General features: G+C 40.4%; 1 protein-coding gene across 1 annotated transcript in view; it reads right to left on the bottom strand.

The window, feature by feature from the left end:
- oprm1 (opioid receptor, mu 1) overlaps window positions 1–12,794 on the bottom strand; it is a 56,253-nt gene extending 43,459 nt beyond the window's left edge. The window contains exon 1 of the mRNA XM_060924832.1: window positions 12,541–12,794. Within this exon, the coding sequence (XP_060780815.1) occupies window positions 12,541–12,794 (254 nt within the window). The remainder of the gene's footprint in view (window positions 1–12,540) is intronic.
- Window positions 12,795–20,386: the final 7,592 nt, after the last annotated feature.

The raw sequence follows: 20,386 nt of genomic DNA, 5'->3' as shown, positions 1-20,386 counted from the left end.
AAGTTTTTTAATGATTACACATGAACTTAAAGTGTAGTTATAGTGAACTGGGCATTTTCTAAATGCTGTACAGGTTTTTATTAATATCATACTAATTATCTGCACATTATCTGTGCTGTGTAGCATATTTTACTCATATTTAAAATGTCTTACCTTTCACATTACAAAAGATACAATACTCTGCAAAAGTCTTAGGCACCCTGGTTTTTTTTTTTCATACAAACTGTTAGATTTCTATATTATGACTTCTACATTAGCCCTGTGATGACCTGGCGACTTGTCCAGGGTGTACCCCGCCTTTCGCCCGTAGTCAGCTGGGATAGGTTCCAGCTTGCCTGCGACCCTGTAGAAGGATAAAGCGGCTAGAGATAATGAGATGAGATGAGATGAGATGAGACTTCTACATTATCAAGTCAGTAGAAAAACATTTTAGAGTTCCAAACGTTCATTTTACAGCACAAAATTAAATGTTACAGAAAAAAAAATGTTTGTATCTGAGCAGCATATTACATAAGAGAGCACTTTTCAGATTCAAAAAGAAAACATAATGAAGGCTGCTGGGTTTTAGTGCAAAATTAAGAAGAGAGTGTGACAGTCAAAGTGTCCAGAAGAACTGTGGCTGGTTCTGTAAGATGCTCAGTAAAACCTACAGCTCATTTCCTTATAAAACTGCACTCACTGTACCGGAGACTACTATTTTTTTTTTTTTTTTTTTTTAAGCAAAGGGTCATCTCACACCAAATACTGACTTTGTTTAATTTATTATGGCTTACTGTTTACAGTATTTTTTAATGTTGAAACTTTTTATTTCATTATTTTTAAGCCATTTTTGGTCTACAACTTTTGTTTACATGTGCCTAAGACTTTTGCACAGTACTGTATATGTAAATGTAATATCAGTGGGACACAAATTGCTCTCTAGTCAAACAAAATCAATTTCTTTCTTCAAGATGTAACCCATCAGTAATCAAACAATTCTTGCTCCTTGTTTCCAAAGTTCACATTTCCCATCTTCTTATTTAACAATTATTCGCCAAAGGTCAAGTGAATAATAACTGAGACAAAGTCGAAGTTATTATTCACCGATATTCACTGAGCCTGAGGCTCAGGCTGTTGTGTCACTTATCTATGCCGAGTCACATAAAATACTTTGTTCTGAAATAGATAAAATAAGTCACAATTCCACTTTACCTTTGAATAGATTTACACCCAAAATTGTAGCATCTTTAGTGATTTTAGGAACAGCATTTTCTTTCATAATTTGGAATTCTTCCTCACTTATGGTAACGAAGCGATTGGCCGCCATTTTGTTGAGTTGCTTGAGGTGACTGGTCGAGAGATTCGGACTACTTCTCGATAATCAGCATGCGATTTCCTATAATCACCTCCATATTTATACGAAGTAATAATAATCCTGTTGATAATGCTTCAGCTTCATTTTCAGAAGCGAGTTGTCTCAGATGTTGAGATTTGGGTTGATACTACTGAATATGCTTTGACTACAAACCTTTTTTTTTTTTTTTGGAAACATTGTACTATTTGTTTTTTTAATCTCCTTGCTGAATGTTTGGATTATTACAACAGGACAGGTTACCACTGAGAAAAATAGCTTGTTGAGAAGGTAAAGGTCACGATTTAAGACAGCAGCATTCCACCACAACTCCTGCACCAGTGAGCAAAAACATTGCCTTAAAATGGTCCTGTTTTATTTAGCCCCTAAGGTCTATTTTAATTATATATAAAACAGGCCAGTAAACTTGTATTGACCTGCAATGAAATCATTAATAATTACAGGCAGGTTGTACCTGCAAGCCAAGTTGCTGCTGCACAGAATGAGATGCGTTTCCTCTTAAAATTGTGAATTTGCTTGAAGTGGCTTCACAGAGCAAGAATCAGTTTACTGTAGAATAATAGTTCACATCAAATAACCATGTTTATAACATGGAAAAAATACTGCAAGATAAAACTTGCCCTCAGCATTCAGTAAACTAGTAAATCACAGTGAATGATTCAGACAACTGAATCAGCAGCTCTTGGGAACTGTGAAAGTATCCCATCATAGCAGCCCATAAAATTCTGACATATGATTTAAAAAAGAAAAAAAAATCTTACTGACTGCCTCAGTGTAGGCTACTGTCATTTATCATATTAGTGTGTCATAGTAAATATCAAGATCGACCTACGGAAAAGATGACTACATAAATAAAGCCTTGATAATTGAATATTATTTTTTTCGCGGTCCAGTTTCCATCAAATCCTGTGCTCCGATTGGCTGGCGAGTGGGTCCGTATCCTATGGTACAGACCCCAGTTATGGACCCCGAATACAGACCTTTTGGGTGGCATGGTGGTGTAGTGGTTAGCACTGTCGCCTCGCAGCAAGAATGTTCCGGGTTCGAACCTCACGGCCGGCGGGGGCCTTTCTGTGTGGAGTTTGCATGTTCTCCCCGTGTATGTGTGGGTTTCCTCTGGGTGCTCCGGTTTCCCCCACAGTTTAAAGACATGCAGATTTGGTACAATGGGGCCACTGTAATTGGCGCAAGCTGTTGTGGTTTCCCATGCCATGATGTATGTACACACACATATATAATATAGATCTTCCCATGGCAAAAGCTAAATAAATAAATAAAAACCTCTGGCGACTCGCTCGTTCACAACAACAAACATAGTAGCAATTTTTTGTCAACATTTATTTTCACATTTCCCAGGAGAATAGCATTAATTTTGCATCATGGATAGCGATAACGAGTGTTCACAGCGAAAGCAAGTTTTACTACCCTGAGGAAGAAATAAATTAAACATTTCAGGAGAAAGCTAAAAACCTGTAACTGTTGCTAACACCGAGCAAAAACATGGCTGAATCCTGAATGACTCAATTTTGTATAAATAGGGGACTACATAGGCGGCAAAATGTAGTTTTTTTCTTGCCATGGAAGTGCACTTGTATACCGAGGAGGAAGCCATTTGCATGACAGCCGTGAATGAGGATTCAAAATAGCATTAATTTTACAGCATGGATAGTGATAACGACAGCGAAAGCGAGTTTTACTACCCTGAGGAAGACAAAATAAAAGAAAATATTTCAGGAGAAAGCTAAAAACCTGTAACTTGCTAATGCCGAGCAAAAGCATGGCTGAATCTTGAATGACTCAATTTTGTATAAATAGGGGACTACATAGGTGGCAAAATGTAGTTTTTTTCCTGCCATGGAAGTGCACTTGTAGACTGAGGAGGAAGCAATTTGCATTACAGCCGTGAAGGAGGATTCAAAATGGCGGCTCGGCTCGGTTTTCCCTTTCGAGTGCTCTCGTTTTCTGTTAGAATTTGGTAAAGAAAAAAATAAATATATTATTTACCAGGGCGGCACGGTGGTGTAGTGGATAGCGCTGTCGCCTCACAGCAAGAAGGTCCTGGGTTCAAGCCCCGGGGCCGGCGAGGGCCTTTCTGTGTGGAGTTTGCATGTTCTCCCCGTGTCCGTGTGGGTTTCCTCTGGGTGCTCCGGTTTCCCCCACAGTCCAAAGACATACAGGTTAGGTTAACTGGTGACTCTAAATTGACCGTAGGTGTGAATGTGAGTGTGAATGGTTGTCTGTGTCTATGTGTCAGCCCTGTGATGACCTGGCGACTTGTCCAGGGTGTACCCCGCCTTTCGCCCGTAGTCAGCTGGGATAGGCTCCAGCTTGCCTGCGACCCTGTAGAAGGATAAAGCGGCTAGAGATAATGAGATGAGATGAGATTATTTACCAGCTTAAGGTCGATCCGTATGATGAAATACCGTGACCTTGGCCTTGAATACTGACCTCGGCCCAGAGGGCCTCGGTCAGTACTTTCAAGACCTCGGTCACGGTATTTCACGATACGGACCTCCCAGCTGGTAAATAACATATTATATATCATACTAGCAGCGGCACGGTGGTGTAGTGGTTAGCGCTGTCGCCTCACAGCAAGAAGGTCCTGGGTTCGAGCCCTGGGGCCGGCGAGGGCCTTTCTGTGTGGAGTTTGCATGTTCTCCCCGTGTCCGCGTGGGTTTCCTCCGGGTGCTCCGGTTTCCCCCACAGTCCAAAGACATGCAGGTTAGGTTAACTGGTGACTCTAAATTGACCGTAGGTGTGAATGTGAGTGTGAATGGTTGTCTTTGTCTATGTGTCAGCCCTGTGATGACCTGGCGACTTGTCCAGGGTGTACCCCGCCTTTCGCCCGTAGTCAGCTGGGATAGGCTCCAGCTTGCCTGCGACCCTGTAGAAGGATAAAGCGGCTAGAGATAATGAGATGAGATATCATACTAGCTGAATGGACTATATCTGATATGCCACTCAATGTCAGCCTATATATATATATATATATATATATATATAATCTCTCATCTCATTAGAGATTATATATATATATATTGGCTGACATTGAGTGGCATATCAGATATAGTCCATTCAGCTAGTATGATATTGAACGAGTCGAAGACGAGTTCAGTATCATGCTAGCTGAATGGAATATATCTGATATAGCATGAAAAATGCCAGCTAATATTATTATTATTATTATTATACAAACACATTCGATGGAACAAACCTGATGGCCATGCTTGTTTACAAATTGTCACAGTTGCTCGCTAGCACGGAAGTTTTATGTGTAATACGTATCTTATAGCATTTTCAATTCACTGCAACAGTTTAATGTGGGCGTGGCCAGCGAACAAAGAAATGTTTCTGTGCATGCGCAGCAGAAAACTCGCTCACTGAATATTCGCATCAGTGTCGACATGTGACATGTTGTCTTGACAACCATGCAATATCGTAACCCATATTCAGCATTCCTTCTCCATTGGGTAGAGTGACCTAATACACATAGAATAAGCGATATGCTAACAGTATTGCATGCTATCGAACTAAATGAATGGAACCCGGTAGAAGGGAAAAGAACACATTTGTGGAAAAAGTGTCCTGTACAGGGGCAGATCCAGGAAAATGGGGGGCCCTCAACCCAGTAAGGCCAGGGGTCTGGGGGGGTCGCCAGAATTCCCCGGAAACTCTGCAGTTTTGAAATGCCTGGAGATGCATTTTGAGCTGTCAGAGACGTTGTAAATGAAATTTCTGAAAGAAAATAACCATATCAAAAATGTTTTAAAACTAGGAACTTTCAAAACCATTTTATTAGGTCACTGAAAATGATATTGTCAGAGTTGCAGGCATATGCGTACAACATAATTACAACTGATATATGGTAATATTTATGAAAGTTGCATTGTCATATAATGCATTACCACATGACACTACAGTGTAGTACACTGACCACAAAACACCTTAAATCAATAAATTATTATTTTAGCAACTGCAATCTGAGCTCACTGGGGAATTTTAAGCAAACTGTCACAGGACAGACAAGTCTGAAATGTTGTCTGTCCATTCAAATTTTAGCCTGTCTGAATGACGAGCCAAAGGCCCGGAACAATGTGGTCGGGGGAAGCTGAAGAGCTTTAGATGCCTGGAGATGGCTTCTCAACTATTTCCAGGCACATTTTTGTCATCTTCAAAGGCCAAATTACACTAAACATGAGTTGCTAATTACACTACAAATTGAATATAATTTACAAGAACATGTCAGAAGATTCAAGAAAAACATGCTTAAAGTTATACCCAGTAGCACACACAGCTCAGTTCCATGTCTAGAAAAAAGTATGGGGGGCAAGGATGTTCCAGTTGATTACAACTTACTGGTATTCATATATAGGTACTATAATAACATTCATGAAATATTATGTCAATGATGACATGTTTATAATAAGTCTATAAGAAATTTAGTAATTAACACAACTATTCTTAAATAATTGAGTTAAAATTTTGAGTATGAGATGCCAAGTACCTGTGTTACAAAATTATTTTTAAAATGACTCAAAACTAGACATGGTAATATCATTTGGCGTTCAGATGAAAATCTGCTGGACTACAACTTAGAAAATAGAAGAAAACACCAAGAAAAAGAGAAACCATTCGAAACCGAAAGAGTGAAAGTGATTATCATGCCATGGGAACGGTCTTTTATGAATGTGTAAGTAGGCGCCGGGTGCCCCCCCCCATTAAATCCATGCCAGCTGTATGCATAATAATTTTTGATATTTACACAGCATGGGTAGTTTTCTTGGCCAAAACCAGTTGTGGTGCCCCAAACAGGAATAGTTGTAAAGAGCAAGGAATTAATAGAAACACATCCTTAGGGAAAACAAATGCAGTTGCTCCTAAAATCAGTGTTTAAGATGTCCACTGTATAGGTGCAGACTTTGATCTGTACCTTAACAAGTATGGTTTTGGGAAACCCTGATTGTGGTATGGATGTTGTAATATGTCACTGTAATTATGTATGTGAATCTGTATCAGCAGCAAAAACAAGACGATGAAATCCTAAACATCTGTAAAAATCTGAAACTAATTAGTTTTCTGTGCTACTGAGTACAACATCCTCACAGGGTGCGTCAAGTGAAGCACTTTCATCAACTTTAAATCAATGTGGTGATCCCATGATAAATTAGAGATAACACAACATAATCATTCATTCTTTTTTATTCATTATGAATCTAGGGACTGGAGAGTATCCTAGGAATACTTGGTAGGAGGTGGGAATATGCTCTGAATTCGAAGTCAGTCCATCACAAGTCATGCACATACCCATTTATGTACTCATTCATACCTTGGGGCAATTTAGCGTGGCCAGTCAATGGGCCTGTTTTTGAGAGGTGGGAGGAAACCTGGGAATCCAGAAAACACACAAAACTCCATGCAGTAACCCAAGTTCAGGATCGAACTGGGGACCCTGTAGCTGTGAGGTGGAAACAATACCTGCTTCTCTACCATGCATCATTTAATTCTGTGATTAGATACTGGCTGGTAAAGCCTCTTTCTTACACCACATGCTCTCACACATTCATCATAAAGTCATATTTGCAATACTGCAAAAACAAGTTGCTCTGTGTCTCTTTTGTTTAAGACTCACTACACAAATGCCTTACCAAAAGCAATCAGCCGTGATGTATTTACACACGTCACTGCTCACTGGTAATTAGCGCAGAACATTAGTGAAAGTCAGTAAACAGCATTAAAATTCATTGATCTGTACTGAAAGGTTCAGAGTATAAAAGGCCATCACCTAATACCTCTGAACAGTTGTGTGAATATCAATCCAGAACAGCACTGAAAATAACAGCATTACAGTTACTAAACCTCATGCAAGGTGCACTCTTTTTAACGGGGATCGAACTGAAATGGTTTTTGAAAAAGCAAAGCAAAAGCAAAGGTTCTACAAAGAACCTTTGGTTCTCCCACATTGTAAAACATTTCAGCCTTGTTTAGTTATGTCCACTTACTTTTTCTCTTTAACTCAATGAGCTCTGAAAAGTTGTAATTTGAACTAATCTGTGCAAGTTTTCAAAGGTTAGACTTGAATTACTTAGTTGTATTGACTAACTGCGACTTTTTCTGAGTTGAAACAAAAATAATCGTCAAATTGAGTTAACTTGCGGGCGGCACGGTGGTGTAGTGGTTAGCGCTGTCGCCTCACAGCAAGAAGGTCTGGGTTCGAGCCCCGTTGCCGGCGAGGGCCTTTCTGTGCGGAGTTTGCATGTTCTCCCCGTGTCCGCGTGGGTTTCCTCCGGGTGCTCCGGTTTCCCCCACAGTCCAAAGACATGCAGGTTAGGTTAACTGGTGACTCTAAATTGACCGTAGGTGTGAATGTGAGTGTGAATGGTTGTCTGTGTCTATGTGTCAGCCCTGTGATGACCTGGCGACTTGTCCAGGGTGTACCCCGCCTTTCGCCCGTAGTCAGCTGTGACAGGCTCCAGCTTGCCTGCGACCCTGTAGAACAGGATAAAGCGGCTAGAGATAATGAGATGAGATGAGTTAACTTGCATTTTCAAGGCAGCAGGTGAACTGGCATTTCTAAGTTAAACCAATTTGAAATGTTTTACAGTGCAGAAGGACAAATCAGTGATCCCTTTATGCTGTTAAGATTTAGGTTTTTTTCTAAGAAGTACTGAAAATCAACTTTTTTTTATTCCATTAGATTCAAACGTAAATTTACCCTCAAATATACCAGAGGTCCAGTTACATAAAGCAAATAAGGCTTTCCAGGTAAAAGATCAACAGTGCCTCCAGAAAATCTTCAAACCCCTCCCAATTATCTCTCTTTTTGCTGTATTGCACCATCAAATGTAAGCATATCAGAAAGGGATTTTTTTCTGCTCCTTTTGAAATGACTCTACAGAATAAAATGAAAAAGAGCACCTGGAGCCAAGGACAACAGCTGACTCTTCTCTGAAATGCAAATCTGTAACCACAACAACTTTGTATGCCTGGATACATTTCCAAAATTATTAGAATTACATGCCTGCTTGTGGACCCAAAGGATTACTGGTGCCTGTGAATGTGGATTGTGATACAGAGTCATCAGCCCAATCCCAATCCCAAAATCAATCAATGGTCTTTAATTAAATAAGACAAATATACATATCTTATTTTACATAAAGCAGAAAACAAAAAAAAATAATAAACACACTAAAAATTCATAGACACCAAGAATTAAAAAAAAAAAAAAAACATGCTTAGCAAATTCTATTATGCTGGTAATTAAACAGCTAATTCATATTTAAATATGATTCTATTCAAAAATGAGTTCTTAAATCCATCTGTATTAACTTTAGGGTGTTTGGCTGGTTGTTTCTTAAATTGTATGTAGCCTTCTTAATTTGTGGAAACAGAGTTTTCATCACTTTCAGTTTATTGGAGCTGTTCCTAGCTTGTTTTTCTAACAACACATGTATGTCTACTCTCTCGCTGATGTACTTTTGCTTGTAGCAGCTGTCCAAAAATGAATAACTGGTAATTCATAAGTATTGACCCCTTCAATATGAATTGTCCTTTTGCATCAGTTACAGAGTTGACTGAGATGAGTCTCTATGATCTTTGCACATTTTGATTTTGCCATTTTATCTCATTTCACAAAGCAAATTTTGCCAAATTAGGTGTAAAATGTTCGTGGCCAATGATTTTCAGGTAATGCAACAGATTTTCAATTGGATTTAAGTCTGGGCTTTGACTCAGCCATTCCAAAACACAAGCCTTCTGTTTTTCAAGCCATTCTTTTGTTAGCCTGGGCCCACCCATCCTAAGTGTGACACAACACGAGGGCCTGTTGCAAGCTTAGTCTGGCAAGTCAAGCTATCTCCAGCTCTTCCAAGCTCCCGAAAAATCGGCAGCCAATCAACTTTGAGCATCTCCAATGGCCCTGGGTAGAGGCGTGTTCAAGGCAGTGACGTAGCAGAACTGCGACCGGAAGCCATAGATTGTTTACAGAATCTATGCCGGAAGCGCTTCATTCACTAGAAACATTACAAACATGGAGCAGCGGCAAGCCTTTGACACAGCGGTAGATGCTGTATTGAAAGCATTCAACGGGAAGTTCTCATTGAAAACGGAGCAAAGAGCAGCCCTGGAGGTATTTATCTTCTTCCTGTTACTCAAGCAGTTTCCGTCGCGTCACATACGTCAGAGGAAAGAGTGATGTGATTGGTTTAAGCTTCGTCACAGCCTTTTCTGGCTTCGACCAGTAGCAAACTGAAGCATTTCAGGGAGGTGGGTCAACCACGCCTTTGGGAAACGGTTGGGCTTAATATCTTTGCCAGACCAAATGCTCGCAGAGCTTTGAAGTCGCGTTAGCCAGACTATTCTTTTGTAGTTTTTGCCTTCTAATTTGGCTCATTGTCCTGTTGGAACATATATTCCATCCATCCATTCATTATCCATAACCGCTTATCCTGTGCAGGGTCGCGGACAAGCTGGAGCCTATCCTAGCTGACTATGGGCAAGAGGCAGGGTACACCCTGGACAAGTCGCCAGGTCATCACAGGGCTGGCACATAGAGACAAACAACCATTTACGCTCACATCTACAGTCAATTTAGAGCCACTAATTAGCCTAAACTGCATGTCTTTGGACTATGGGGGAAACCAGAGGAAACCCACACAGACATGGTGAGAACATGAAAACTCCACACAGAAAGACCCCCATCAGCCTCTGGGCTCGAACCCAGAACCTTTTTGCTGTAAGGCGATAGTGCTAACCACTACACCACTGTGCCGCCTGAAACATATATTTTCAGTCTAAATGCAGATGTCTGTCTGACTGGAATAGGTTCTCCTCAACATCCACATTTTACAAGTTTTCCAGTTGCTCCTGCTGAAGAGGATGCTACTATTTGGTTACCATTATATATGACACATGATGCTACTATTTGGTTTGCGCCAAACATTATGGTTTGGCTTTAGACAAAATGGCTCAACTTCACACTGCACAAAATACCTTAGAGTCTGGAGATGATTTGCCTGGATGTTTCAAACTATGACCCATCTATGATGTAATCCATTTTTGGTTGTCTCTACTCAAGGCATTGTCAAAAAAAATCCAGATATGCTCCATATCTGGATATGATATGATCCAGATTCTTGCAAGAATTTACAAAGATATCTCCGGATTCTTGAAGTTTTGGTGCAGGGTAAATTCTTCCAAGAATCTGGTCTCATCAAACCACAAAATCTTTTTCCAAAAGGTCTCAGATTTTCTAACATGAAAGTGAATTCTTTCTGGCTACTCTTCCATCGAAGCTAGATTTGTGAAAAGCTGATCATATTGTCAAGGTCTGCACATGTTCTCCTTCAGTCAGTGAGCTCTGTAACACCAGTGTTGTAGCTACACTTGTGAACAATTCTCAGACAATTGCCAATCCAGCCTGACTGCTCAGTTTGGCCTGATCTTGGTAATGTTTGCTTTCTGCCATGTTTTTTTTTTCCACTTTGCTAATGGATTCTGCATTACTACTTAGAAGGCTCAAATTGCCAATTCTGTAATAACCTTCTCCATCTTATTTCCTTCTAACAACCTCATCTCTTAGCTTTACAGGCAGTTACTCTGTTTTCATGAAAGCAGGACTGATCATATCTTCCATTTTACCTGTGACACCTTCCAAAGTCAAAGATATTTATTATGAGTGAATACAATTGAACACGGGAGCGGCAGGGTGGTGTAGTGGTTAGCGCTGTCGCCTCACAGCAAGAAGGTCCAGGTTCAAGCCCCGTGGCCAGCAAGGGCCTTTCTGTGCGGAGTTTGCATGTTCTCCCCGTGTCCGCATGGGTTTCCTCCGGGTGCTCTGGTTTCCCCCACAGTCCAAAGACATACAGGTTAGGTTAACTAGTGACTCTAAATTGACCGTAGGTGTGAATGTGAGTGTGAATGGTTGTCTGTGTCTATGTGTCAGCCCTGTGATGACCTGGCGACTTGTCCAGGGTGTATCCCGCCTTTCGCCCGTAGTCAGCTGGGATAGGCTCCAGCTTGCCTGCGACCCTGTAGAACAGGATAAAGCGGCTAGAGATAATGAGATGAGATGAGATTTCTGGAGAGAATCACTTCAAAATAAGCAGGGGAAAAATCCATTCTAATATAAATAAATCTGATGCTGCAATCCAAAGAAATAATCATTGGTGGGGTGGAAGTGAATACTTTCTGGAGGCATGCTATGTACCAAAGACATACCTTTGAAGATACAACTTCAAAGACTGGCCTTTTTTTTTTAAACAGCGAACCGTCAGACTAGTGTTGGTGCCTTTTTTCCTGAGTGCACTCTACATCACTGAATATCACTAAACATCTCAAACTGTTTGTGTAAATCTTGCATGTGCTTTGTCACTCCATAAGGAAAATGCCTGCAATTTTAACATATATATTTACTCACAGATAACAAACTGCCATGTTGAATTATTAACGATCAATGAACAGCATTAAACATTACTGACCATTTAGCCCTCAAAAGTCACTCAATAGTTTTTACACACACACACACACACACACACACACATATAAAATGTATGCGTGTGTATGTACACATGTATATATAAACAGGCACAGGCAATAACCACTAAAAAAAGTCAGAGCACCATGAAGCACTTACTGTGACATTATGCACAGTACTGAATCACTGATTAAACTGCACCTTTTCATTCCCAAAAGAACAATCAATAAAATGACTAGTGTGTCCAATTAACACACCCAAATAAGGAATGTTATGTAAGATTTAAATATTTATTCTATTTTCCAAGTGCTGTTTATACTGAAAAGTACACAGACAGAAATAATAGCAACAAACTGTATTTGTCCTTGTTGCTGCTGTGGTACCGGTACCATCATGGATGCATCATTTGCTCCTTTAGTATGCATCTTTGTATTTGCAAAAAAAAAAAAATGCATGTAGACAATTATAGCTACCTTAAGGACCACTTAAGTACCTTTACAATAAAAGCCCCACATGCAGATAAAAGATGCACAGAAGGCATGCATTCTTGATGGCAGCAATAAAAAGTACAGTTTGGTACCTTAGTGTGTACAGCCTAGTGTTTTGGTAATGTAGATCATTAAATATCACTGGTAATAAATAAGTAGAAATTTGTTTGTTGGAGGGTAGGGTGTCATGATGAGGAAAGTGCCAGAGGCTCCATCCCGGCAGGTCTTACCTGATGATCACATACATGACGAGCACGTTCCCCACCAGCCCCACCACACACACGATGGAGTAAAGCGCGGTGATGATGGCGATGATGACGGGGGTCGAGTCTTTCTCGGCGTCGGTGGGCTGCTCGCAAGTGCTCTTCGCCATAGGAGTCGTGTTCCCATCACCGACGGAGCTCAGGTTGGGGCACAAGGTGCTGATGTTGGGCAGCTGGGAGAGGTGATAGAGAGGCGCTGAGATGTTCACCATGCTCACCATGGCTCTCGGTGGATTGGGTTCGAGTTGCGTTGTGTATCTGTGTGTGTGTGTGTGTGTGTGTCTCTCTCTCTCTCTCTCTCTCTCTCTCCAGTTGACACCTGTTTAGCGTTCTGTTCAGAGCGCGCGCCGACTTCCGAGCTGCTTCGACGAACCGACCGCGCGAGAGCCCCGTGCGCACACCGTGGCGCATCCACTTTATCTGATCACTTCGCCAATCCGCCCTGTCCTGTCCTGTCCTGTCCTGTCCTGTCCTGTCCTGTCCTGTCCTGTCGGCGTAACACTACATGCAAACGGATAGGAGGGCTTCTCATTTTTATTCGACAAAATGACGTCACGCGCGAAGGCACGTGACCCAAGGCTTCGGCTTTTGAAGCGCGTGTGAGAACTGAGAAGTGCGCCTGAGACCGGAGCGCGAGCGCGGACCGACTCAAAGCCCTCCGGTCCGTGGCGTGTTGAGGTTGGAACAGGAATAATCACACAGTGGAAATGCTTTGCTTTACATTGCATTGGGTTTTTACATCAGTTTAACATTACATTAGTTTTTTTTACATTACATCATTTTTGCATCACATTATATTAACATTACGTTAGTTTTTGTACACAACATTATTTTTACATTGAATTATTTTTCACATGACAGTTTTTTATTACATTATTTTAACATAGCATAATTTTTACATTACATTTTTAATACATCACATTTTTTTTACATAAGTTTAACATTACATTAGTTTTTTACATCATTTTCACATCACACTATTTTAACATTAGTTTTTTATTACATTATTTTTACATGACATTAGCTTTTATTACATTATTTTAACAGCATAATTTTTTTTACATGACATTATTTTTACATTGCGTTATTTTTTACATTACATTGTTTTTACATCAGTTTAACATTATATTAGTTTGTTGCATCATTTTTACATCACATTATTTTAACATTACGTTTGTTTTTTTACATAACATTATTTCTTACATTACATTAGTTTTGATGACTATTTTAACATAGCATAATTTTTTACATTATACATTATTTTTACGTTGCATTTTTTTTCACATTACATTGTTTTTACATCAGTTTAACATTACATTAGGTTTTTACATTACATCATTTTTACATCACATTATTTTAAGATTGTTAGTTTTTTTACATAACATCATTTCTACATCACATTATTTTTTACGACATTAGTTTTTCTATTACATTTTTTATAGCATATTTTTACATTACATTTTTTACATTACATTGTTTTACAGCACTTTTTTTACATCAGTTTAACATTAGTTTTTTACATTACATCATTTTTACATAATAATTTTACGTTACATTATTTTTACATTGCATTATTTTTTTTACATTACATTGTTTTTTACATCAGTGTAACATTACATTAGGTTTTTACATTACATCATTTTTAAATGCCATTATTTTAACATTGTTAGTTTTTTTACATAACAATTTCTACATCACATTATTTTTTATGACAGTTTTTCTATTACATTATTTTAACATAGCATAATTTTTACATTACATTTTTTACATGACATTGTTTTACATCACTTTTTTACATCAGTTTAACATAAGTCTTTTACATTACATCATTTTTACATCATAATTTTTACATTACATCATTTTTACATCATAATTTTTTACATTACATTAGTTTTACATTGCATTATTTTTTACATTACATTGTTTTTACATCATTTTAACATTACATTAGTTTATGAATTTATATCATTTTTACATCACAATATTTTAATATTATGTTTGTTTTTTTACATAACATTATTTTTTACATGACATTAGTTTTGATGACTATTTTAACATAGCATAATTTTTACATTACATTATTTTAACATTACATTATTTTTACATTGCATTATTTTTTACATTACATTGTTTTTTTTACATCAGTTTAACATTACATTAGTTTTTTACATCACATTATTTTAACATTATGTTAGTTTTTTACATAACATCATTTTTACATTACATTATTTTAACATAGCATATTTCTACATTACATTTTTTACATTGCATTGTTTTTACATCACTTTTTTACATCAGTTTAACATTTCATTAGTTTTTTACATTACATCATTTTTACATTACATTATTTTTACATTGCATTATTTTTTACATTACATTGTTTTACATCAGTTTAACATTACATTAGTTTGTTACATTACATCATTTTTACATCACATTATTTTAACATTACGTTAGTTTTTTTAATAACATTATTTTTTACATGACATTAGCTTTGATGACTATTTTAACATAGCACAATGTTTAACATTACTTTATTTTTACATTACATTATTTTTTACATGACATTGTTTTTTACATCAATTTAACATTACATTAGTTTTTTACATTACATAATTTTGACATCACATTATTTTAACATTACGTTAGTTTTTTTCATAACATTATTTTTACATGACATTGTTTTTACATCAGTTTAACATGACATTAGTTTTTTACATCACATAATTTAACATAGCATATTTTTTGCATTACATTTTTACATTACATTGTTTACATCACTTTTTACATCAGTTTAACATTACATTAGTTTTTTACATTACATCATTTTTACATCATATTTTATACATTACATTATTTAACATAGCATTTTTACGACAGTTTATTATTACATTATTTTAACATAGCATACTTTTTTTACAATACATTATTTTTATCTTACATTGTTTTTACATCACGTATTTTTTACATCAGTTTAACATTACATTAGTTTTTGACATTACATAATTTTTACATATTTGTTACATTGCATTATTTTTAACATTACATTATTTTTACATTGCATTATTTTTACATAACATTGTTTTGGCATTACTTTTTACAATACATAATTTTTACATTTTTTACATGAAATTAATTTTATATCACATTATTTTAACATTACTCTAGTTTCTTTTTACATTACATTGTTTTTTTAACATTAGATTGTTTTTACATCACATTTTTTATATCAGTTTAACATTACATTAGTTTTTTTACATTACATAATTTTTACATCACATTATTTTAACATCACATTAGGTATTTTACATTACATAATTTTTACATTACAATATTTTAACATTACATTATTTTTTACATTGCATTATTTTTGTCATCATATTATTTTTACATTGCATTATTTTTTACATTATATCTTTAACATTACATTATTGTTTACATCACATTTTTTACATAACATTATTTTTTAAATTACATTGTTTCTTTCCATTTTTTACATATTTTATACATTATGTAATTTTTTACACTATAATCAAAAGACACCCAGATAAACACCAGCTATAAATGCTATGAACCACCAATCATTCACAGGGTTAATAGTACTTTCCAGAGACTTCATTTGAGGTCAAAACTGTGGCACCAGTGCTCATTTCAAGGATGGCGAATTAGTGCTCATGGTGATATCTAAGTGTTTATATGACTCCACAAAACAGACCAAATGCCATCAGATTTCTAATGCATGAAATTGCTTGTCTTGTGCTGGTGCTTATTACTAATTAATCTGGCTACATTCTTTTAGAAGACCTACACAGCAGGGTCCACAGCTCCTATAAAATAGCTCAAATCTGTACACATAAAGCAAATGAGACTCATTCCTTTATAATAGGTAAACATACACCAATATAGTTTCTGCTATTAGGATATAGCTTGCTTCAATTTTAATGTAATTTCATAATATAATTAACAGTGTCCTATGACATGCTACTCTGCCAGTAATTTATTTTGATAATGGTAGCCTAATGCAAGGCTCCACGACATTTTCCTTGGAAAGATTAAGTTGAGTATTGTATTATGGTCTGAAAATACTGTATGTTAAGTAATTTCCCAGCCTTCCAGTCCTTAGGGTAAAGCCATTTGCAGGTTGTGAAGTCTGTCATTCTGCAAATGGTGTGACAGTGCCCTAGTACTGAAATAACTGGAGTACGATTCAGCTGGGTAACTAAATAGAAAGAACATTACTGTGAATATGTAAATATATTTATCATAGATTAAGTCACGTGAATTGTTGCATTTTTTTACACAACAAATTCCTAGAGGCAAATGAAAATCTGCAATGTTTATTTAAATCCAACGAGACCTAAATCAGACAATAAATGTTAACATTACATTACATTAATGGTATTTAGCAGACACTCTTATCCAGAGCAACATGCAACATACCCAGAGCAGCCTAAGGTTAGGTGCCTTTCTCAAGGGCCAGCAGGAAGGGCCATGGACCAGCAGGAAGGGCACATTACTGCTGGTCCAGGGAATCATACCAGCAATCTTTTGGTCCCAAAGCTGCTTCATTACTTCACTCTCAGAACCACTTCCCTCTCAGAAAAAGAGTATTAAACTGCACCTTTCTTTGTTGCTGTGGTGGGTGGTATCCTCATGAGCACCTGTAGTATGTTTTTTTTTTCCAGGAATGTGCATGAGTACGTTTAAAGCTTGACCCAAAGCATAATTACAGTCCAATTATGTAGCTTAAATCATTTTAATACAACCCCTCGTCTCTCGTCTCGTCTTCTTCCGCTTTATCCGGGACCGGGTCGCGGAGGCAGCAGTCTAAGCAGGGAAGCCCAAACTTCCCTTTCCCCAGACACCTCGGCCAGCTCCTCGGGAAGAACACCGAGGCGTTCCCAGGCCAGCCGAGAGACATAGTCCCTCCAGCGTGTCCTGGGTCTTCCCCGGGGCCTCCTCCCGGGGGGACATGCCTGGAACACCTCCCCAGGGAGGCGTCCAGGAGGCATCCGAAAAAGATGCCCGAGCCACCTCAGCTGATTCCTCTCGATGTGGAGCAGCAGCGGCTCTACTCCGAGCTCCTCCCGAGTGACTGTGCTTCTCACCCTATCTCTAAGGGAGCGCCCAGCCACCCTGCGAAGGAAACTCATTTCGGCCGCTTGTATCCGCGATCTTGTCCTTTCGGTCATTACCCAAAGCTCATGACCATAGGTGAGAGTCGGAACGTAGATCGACCGGTAAATTGAGAGCTTCGCCTTTTGGCTCAGCTCCTTCTTCACCACAACGGACCGGTAAAGCGACCGCATCACTGCGGAGGCTGCACCGATCCGCCTGTCGATCTCACGCTCCATCCTTCCCTCACTCGTGAACAAGATCCCGAGATACTTAAACTCCTCCACTTGAGGCAGAACTTCTCCACCAACCTGGAGAGGGCAAGCCACCCTTTTCCGGTCGAGAACCATGGCCTCGGACTTGGAGGTGCTGATTCTCATCCCAGCCGCTTCACACTCGACTGCAAACCGCCCCAGTGCATGCTGAAGGTCCTGGTTTGAAGAAGCCAACAGGACAACATCATCCGCAAAAAGCAGAGATGAAATCCTGTGGTTCCCAAACAGGATTCCTTCTGGCCCCTGGCTGCGCCTAGAAATTCTGTCCATAAAAATTATGAACAGAACCGGTGACAAAGGGCAGCCCTGCCGGAGTCCAACATGCACTGGGAACAGGTCTGACTTACTGCCGGCAATGCGAACCAGACTCCTGCTCCGTTCGTACAGGGACCGGACAGCCCTTAGCAAAGAGCCCCGAACCCCATACTCCCGAAGCACCCCCCACAGAATACTACGGGGGACACGGTCGAATGCCTTCTCCAGATCCACAAAGCACATGTGGACTGGTTGGGCAAACTCCCATGAACCCTCGAGCACCCTATGAAGGGTATAGAGCTGGTCCAGTGTTCCGCGACCAGGACGAAAACCGCATTGTTCCTCCTGGATCCGAGGTTCGACTATTGGTCGAATTCTCCTCTCCAGTACCCTGGAGTAAACCTTCCCTGGGAGGCTGAGAAGTGTGATTCCCCTATAATTGGGGCACACTCTCCGGTCCCCTTTCTTAAAAAGAGGGACCACCACCCCAGTCTGCCACTCCAGAGGCACTGTCCCTGACCGCCACGCGATGTTGCAGAGGCGTGTCAACCAAGACAGCCCCACAACATCCAGAGACTTGAAATACTCAGGGCGGATCTCATCCACCCCCGGTGCCTTGCCACCGAGGAGCTTGCAAACCACCTCAGTGACTTCGGCTTGGGTAATGGACGAGTCCACCTCTGAGTCATCAGCCTCAGTCTCCTCAGTGGAAGACATGATGGTGGGATTGAGGAGATCCTCAAAGTATTCCTTCCACCGCCCGACAATGTCCCCAGTCGAGGTCAACAGCTCCCCACCCGCACTGTAAACAGTGTTGGCAGAGTACTGCTTCCCCCTCCTGAGGCGCCGGACGGTTTGCCAGAATTTCTTCGAGGCCGACCGATAGTCCTTCTCCATGGCCTCCCCGAACTCCTCCCAGTTCCGAGTTTTTGCCTCCGCAACTGCCCGAGCTGCAGCACGCCTGGCCTGCCGATACCCGTCAGCTGCCTCGGGAGTCCTGGAGGTTAACATGGCCCGATAGGACTCCTTCTTCAGCTTGACGGCATCCCTTACTTCCGGTGTCCACCACCGGGTTCGGGGATTGCCGCCACGACAGGCACCGGAGACCTTGCGGCCACAGCTCTGAACAGCTGCGTCCACAATGGAGGTAGAGAACATGGTCCACTCAGACTCAATGTCCCCCGCCTCCCTCGGAAGCTGGGAAAAGCTCTCCCGGAGGTGGGAGTTAAAGACCTCCCCGACAGAGTGCTCGGCCAGACGTTCCCAGCAGACCCTCACCATACGTTTGGGCCTGCCAGGTCTGTCCAGCTTCCTCCTCCGCCAGCGGATCCAACTCACCACCAGGTGGTGATCAGTTGACAGCTCAGCCCCTCTCTTCACCCGAGTGTCCAAGACATAGGGCCGGAGATCAGATGAAACGACTACAAAGTCTATCATTGACCTCCGACCTAAGGTGTCCTGGTGCCACGTGCACTTATGGACACCCCTATGCTCGAACATGGTGTTCGTTATGGACAAACCGTGACTAGCACAGAAGTCCAATAACAAAACACCACTCGGGTTCAGATCGGGGAGGCCGTTCCTCCCAACCACGCCCCTCCAGGTGTCACTGTCATCTCCCACGTGAGCATTGAAGTCCCCCAGTAACACAATGGAGTCCCCAGTCTGAGCACTCCTCAGTACCTCTCCCAGGGACTCCAAGAAGGCCGGATACTCTATACTGCTATTTGGGCCATAGGCACAAACAACAGCAAGAGCCGTCTCCCCAATCCGAAGGCGCAGCGAGGCGACCCTCTCGTTCACTGGGGTAAACTCCAACACATGGCGGCTGAGCTGGGGAGCTATAAGCAAGCCCACACCAGCCCGCCGCCGCTCACCACGGGCGACTCCAGAGAAGTGGAGAGTCCAGCCCCTCTCGAGGAACTGGGTTCCAGAGCCCAAGCTGTGCGTGGAGGTGAGCCCGACTATCTCTAGCCGGTACCTCTCAACCTCCCGCACAAGCTCAGGCTCTTTCCCCCCCAGCGAAGTGACATTCCATGTCCCAACAGCCAGCCGCTGTGTCCGGGGATCAGGTCGTCGAGGCCCCTGCCTTCGACTGCCACCCAATCCACATTGCACCAGTCCCCTACTGCTACCTCTGTGGGTGGTGAACCCACAGGAGGTCGGGC

The sequence above is a fragment of the Neoarius graeffei genome, chromosome 7, assembly GCF_027579695.1.
Source record: "Neoarius graeffei isolate fNeoGra1 chromosome 7, fNeoGra1.pri, whole genome shotgun sequence".
In the NCBI taxonomy this organism is placed as follows: domain Eukaryota; kingdom Metazoa; phylum Chordata; class Actinopteri; order Siluriformes; family Ariidae; genus Neoarius; species Neoarius graeffei.
This window is presented reverse-complemented; position numbering and strand designations above follow the sequence as displayed.